This window comes from Mus caroli, unplaced genomic scaffold (genome assembly GCF_978045245.1).
Source record: "Mus caroli unplaced genomic scaffold, Mus_caroli_1 scaffold_4, whole genome shotgun sequence".
Taxonomy (NCBI): Eukaryota; Metazoa; Chordata; class Mammalia; order Rodentia; family Muridae; genus Mus; species Mus caroli.
Genome location: NW_028227259.1, coordinates 133,186,841 through 133,192,433, shown reverse-complemented (window position 1 = coordinate 133,192,433; position 5,593 = coordinate 133,186,841). Strand labels below are relative to the sequence as shown.

Genomic DNA, 5,593 nt, shown 5'->3' with positions numbered 1-5,593 from the left:
AACTGAGGGAACAGCCTACTAATGACTGGCCCAACTTGAAACCCATCCCACAAGAGCCAACTAGGGACACTGCTGATGACACTCTTCTATGCTTGCAGACAGGAGCCTGAGTTAACTTGTCTTCTGAGAAGCTTCATCTAGCAAGATGGAAACATGCAGAGACCCACAGTCAAACAGCAGGTGGAGCTAGGGGAGTCTTATGCAAGTGGCTGAGGGAGCTGAAGGGATCACCTCAGACCTACAAAGTAAACTAACCTGGGCCCATGGGGACTCAGAGACTGAACCACCAACCAAAGAGCATGTGTGGGCTGGACCTAGGCCCCTTACACATATGTAACAATTGTGTATCTTGGGTCTTCATGTGGATTCCCTAACAATTGGAGGGGGGATTGAGTCTTGCCTGCCCTTGGATCACTATCCCCTAGCTGGGCTGCTTTGTCCGGCCAGTGGGAGATGTGCTTAGTCCAGTGACTCTATGTAGCAGGGAGGGTTGGTACTTAAGGGGGTGGGGGCCTTCACCTTCTCTGACGTGAGGGTTTCAATCAGGATGTAAACTGATTAAAAACAAAAAATGGGGGCTAGAGATAGCTCAGCTGTTAAGTGCACTGACTGCTCTTCCAGAGTTCAATTCCCAGCAACCACATGGTGGCTCATAACCATCTGTAATAAGATCAGATGCCCTCTTCTGGTGTGTCTGACCAGCTAGTGTACTCATATACATAAATTTTTTTTTTTAAAAAAAAATCCAATAAATCCAAAGCCCACAGAATAAAGCTGTTTCTCAAATGCCAGACCCCAGCTTCTCCGTTGGTGACATTGCTTCAATCAGCCATAACTGCTGGGTAATAAATGATTAGTAAGGAGCCATCTACTCAAGGATGCTTTTTTTAAGGGAGGGGGAGATTTCCCCTACTTGTAAAAACTGGAGAGAACTCGCTATTTGGCAGACCAAACCTCAAATCTTAAAAAAGTTATTCACAACTCCTACAGCAAATACTAGAGATGACTCAGAAAACTGAGGCAAAGCAGAAATGATATATATTTAAGTTCTTCCAATAAATAATGTAAATCTCTGCACTCTGGTTAAACACACGTAAGCAGCTCCCACATTTAACTGTTACAAAAATCAGAAAGTCATAAAGGTTCTACATTCTATACCAGGTTTACACACAATGTATTAATTCAAGACATCTAAATGAGGTTTCATCCCAGTCAGGGGAGAGGGTCTTCACCTGATTATAGCATAGCATATACATCAAATTTGAGTCTTGCAATCAGTCTGCTGGCTAGTGCGCAGTAGGAGTTCCTTTCATCTTCCCCATTGTATTTATCTACCTTCTTTGGGGGAGAAAAACAAACAAACAAACACCAACAACTATATGAAGGTATCCACCCTTCTAGAAACTTTGGTAGACTGGACCAGCAGAGCACACAGAACGGCTTGCTGTAAATACATCTGAGCAACACAGTTGTGCCGGGATCACACACCTAAGTCTCAACACTATCACATCAGAGAAGCCCACCCTACCCCTCAGTGGCAGTACCCCTGGCATTTCCTCTCCTGCACAACCATATAAACCCTTTGAGAGAAAAAAAAGATCAGCTGCTGTAACAGCTTACCATGAATTTTTTGAGACGGGTCTCTCAGTCCTGGAACTTGCTCTGTAGAGTAAGGTTGGGGGCAAACTCAAGAGATCCTCCTGCCTCTACCTCCTGAGACTACCACTCAATATAGGAGCCACTATTTGAAAGCAGAGGACATCTTAGAGAACCAACATTAGACATGGAAATGACGAAATGTAGTCCATCTCAGAAAACCCTCAAGCTTCCGTCAACTGCAGTTCTAACTTCTGAAGGCCTAGGTTACAGAAATTGTCAACTGCAATCCTTAAACATCTGATGCGTACATACTTAAATCTGTAGCTTTACACAAGGTCTTCTCTTAGGTTAAACTACCTGGCTAAATGCAGGTAGGGCAGATATCATCCTAGCTGAATCACAGACAATCTAAATGTTTATGAAGGTAGGCACAAGGAGAACATAACTGAATAGACCTCAGGTAATAGCAGAAGCATTTTAAACTATAATATGGCACAAGCTCCCTCGTGTTAGTGGCTTTAATAAACAAGGGATGATTCACTTGTTTAGATTATTTGAAATACAACTTTATTCTGATTCTAAACGAAAAGAATGGGAATGACAGTAACAAACAAGATTTCCCCACTGGATGTTGCGATGGGACTGCAGCAGTCTTATCTTTGAAATTCAGAAAGGAAACAACTCTGTTCCAAACAGCTAAATATGCAAGTCCAAAACATGAAGGTGTGTCTAACTGCCACATTCACTCCAAGCCCATTCATCTCCTTCAGCATCCCAATGAAGTACACGATCTGCTTAGCTAAATAAGGTGGCACACGCGCTGCACCGCTGACATCACAGGACAGTTGCCTATAAAACTAGACTTCTGACGCAGGGCTCCAGCTTCACTTTCTCACAGGTCATCATCCTCGTCTGGGAGAGCAGTCGTCTGAGCAACCTGGAGCAAGGAACAAAAACAAAACAGTGCAGATCAGAACTACCATGACCAAGTCAGGCTGAGCACCACCAGGGCTGGTTAAGTGCGCACAGCCAGCTCTTTTAAGGACCTGGGTTTGATTCCTAGCACCCCACACGTCTGGGCAGATCCAATGCCAACCTCTGCAGAAACTAGGCAAAGTGCAGACACACACGAAAACAAAACACCGTAAAAAAAAGAAGAACAAATACCTCTAAATCATGCTCGTACTGTGCTGCCAAAGCTGGGTCCATGACCACCTCAGGTGGGGCAAGAGCAGGCATGGCAACAAACTCCAAGTTAGGATCTCCAATGAGCTTTCTGGCCAGCCAGAGGAAAGGCTTTTCAAAGTTGTAGTTACTTTTGGCAGAAATGTCATAGTACTGTTTTAAAACAAAAAGGAATGTATGCTTAAAGATTCTATTAATAATCTCCATTCCAGGACATTCTAAACAAAGACATTTTATAATCCACATTAAAACACTCTGACCAATTTTTAATATAGAACATATACAGGTACCTTATATACAATCTTCTCTAAGAATGATTCGAGAAATTAGGAACGTACCTGAAGATTCTTCTTCCGGTGGAAGACAATAGATTTTGCCTTCACTTTCCTGTCTTTAATATCCACTTTGTTGCCACACAATACAATGGGGATGTTTTCACACACTCGTACCAGATCTCTATGCCAGTTAGGTACATTCTTGTAAGTAACTCTTGAGGTTACATCAAACATTATAATGGCACACTGGGCTGAAAAACATTAGAGACATTGGAGTGTCTTAGTCTACTGCAGGACTCAGTCATCATCTTGGGCCTGACTCTGGATCACCCATCAACCCACTCCATTCAAAAGTCCTCCCCATCCCCCACTAAAGAGTTAGACGGTAAAACATGGCACACACTGACTCCAATTCCTCTTCAAATGAAAACTCCAAAATCAAGACCAATTCACTGTATCAACTACCTTCTTCCTCCTCCTCAAGGCACCTAATCACTAACTACCGACTGCTGGCCCATCAAAGTTCATCAAAGTTAAAACACCAGACTTCTAAAATCTGAGCCCAGGTTTTTATAACCTACCCTGCAGGGATGCTGAGGATACCGTTTAAGAGGCAGCACGTGAACATCCGAATTTTTTTGGTGAAAAAGTTAACCCAGGGAATAAACATCCCTTTGCCTTTACATGCTAAGAAGCCAAAGAACTCATTTTCTCATCATGCTAGTAAGATCACAAGGATATTCATTCGTCTTTAAACACCAACAGGCTCTTTCCCCCCCTAAGCTTTCTGAATCACTTTCAAGGCGAAAAGTAAAAGTACAGTTTCCATGAGGCGGCAGGCTTCACGTGTGAGAGAGGGCCTGGCTCCAGGAGGGGCTAGAGGTTTAGTATCTTGGGGCAAATGCTCTCACTACTTATTTTAGTGATGGGAATAATCACGGGTAAACTACTGCGTGTAGCCCTTAATTCAAGTTTCGAAAACCAAAAAGTGACCCGGGAGCTTTCCCAATAGCTTAGTCTCCTACTAAGTTCTGAAGCCACACAGTTTGCCCCAAATCAATGCCTAGCATGACACAGCATATGATCAAACGACACCACGGACGATTCTTATAAAAGAAGGAAAAAAAAAAAACAAAAAACCATCTCCTATCCACTCCAACGAGGTCGCCTCCCTCCAAAGCGATCTGTCTTGTCTCTCATTTCTGTCCCCCCTCCTTAGTCACCCGGCAACGGCTGGCTCTCCCGCTCACACCCCAAGCACATGTCCGAGGGCCGGGGCCCACTTCCGCAAGGCCCCCCTCACCTTGGATGTAGTAGCCATCGCGCAGGCCCCCGAACTTCTCCTGGCCGGCCGTGTCCCACACGTTGAACTTGATGGGTCCTCTGTTGGTATGGAAGACGAGCGGGTGCACCTCCACGCCCAGGGTGGCTGCGGGGAACAGGGCGGCAGAGGGGGTCAGCCGTGCACTGCCCGCCGCCTTCCCCCGGGGGCCTCGCTGCCCTGCAGCACCCACGGCCGCACCTACCTACATACTTCTTCTCAAACTCGCCCGTCAAGTGGCGCTTCACGAAGGTTGTCTTCCCGGTGCCGCCGTCGCCCACCAGGACGAGCTAGATTAAGAGACGAGGCGGCGGCGTGAGCGGTCCCCGCCATGCCGTCCCCTCCCGACCTCCCCGCTCGCTCGCCCCCCGAGGGTCCCCATCCGGCCGCACACGCACCTTGAACTGGACCTGCGGCTCTCCCTGGGCGGCCATCGCGGCGGATCCTGCGGGGAGAGAGAGCGGCTGCGGCACGTGCGCCCCACAAAGGCCGCGGCCGGGAAGAGCGCGCGGGAAGGCGGGGACGCGGCGTGAGACGGTGGGGGGAAGGGAAGCGGGCTGAAAAAGCCCAGGGCGCTGCCCGTCCGCCTCGCCTCGCCTCGTCGCCGGCGCCGCCTCGCGCCCTCCCGAAGGACACCCAAACCCTCCGGTCGCCGCCGGCGCCCGCGCCCGCACCCTCCCGGCCTCGACGCTACCTTCCAGAAGAGTCTCCGCGCCTGTCCGACTGGAGCTGGAAAGATGGCGGAAGCGCGATTCAAATGCCGGAGACGCAGCGGACGCCGGCGCGCGGAGGGGGGGAGGAGCCGGGAAGGAGGCGGAGCAACGGCGCCGCGCCCAACCACGCGGCGCGCGTGCACGCGCACGTCCGCTGGAATCGTCCGACTCGGCCGGGGGCCCTGGGAGCGCCCAGGGCGGGAGAAGGGCGGCGGGTCACGTGGGCCGTCCGAGCGGGGACGCGCACGCACACAGACCGGGAAGGGCCAGCGGGAGCCGGCGCTGAGCGCGGGCTGCCGCGCGCATGCGCTGGCTGCGGGAGGCCGCGCGTCACGCGGGCGGCGGCCTAGCCGGGGGCCTCGTGGGCGGGAAAGGCGGGTGCTGCTTCTCGGTCGCTCGCTGCCGCTCAGCGGGCACCGCCCGACCTTCGTCCTCAAGGCCTGTGTCCACAGGCACCGGGGATCTCGCGGGCGGGCGATCGCTGAGTGCGCGCGACCGCC

At 50.3% G+C, this 5,593-nt stretch overlaps 1 protein-coding gene across 1 annotated transcript; it reads right to left on the bottom strand.

Annotated features, from left to right (window-relative positions):
- Positions 1–1,016: 1,016 nt before the first annotated feature.
- Positions 1,017–5,201, bottom strand: Ran (RAN, member RAS oncogene family). The gene is made up of 7 exons (XM_021163026.2): positions 5,075–5,201; positions 4,779–4,825; positions 4,586–4,670; positions 4,363–4,488; positions 3,123–3,310; positions 2,767–2,937; positions 1,017–2,536 (listed from the first exon to the last, which is right to left on the bottom strand). Exons 2-7 carry the CDS (start codon positions 4,812–4,814, stop codon positions 2,492–2,494), a joined length of 651 nt encoding a protein of 216 aa, XP_021018685.1. The 5' UTR covers positions 4,815–4,825; positions 5,075–5,201; the 3' UTR covers positions 1,017–2,491.
- Between the last annotated feature and the right edge of the window lie 392 nt (positions 5,202–5,593).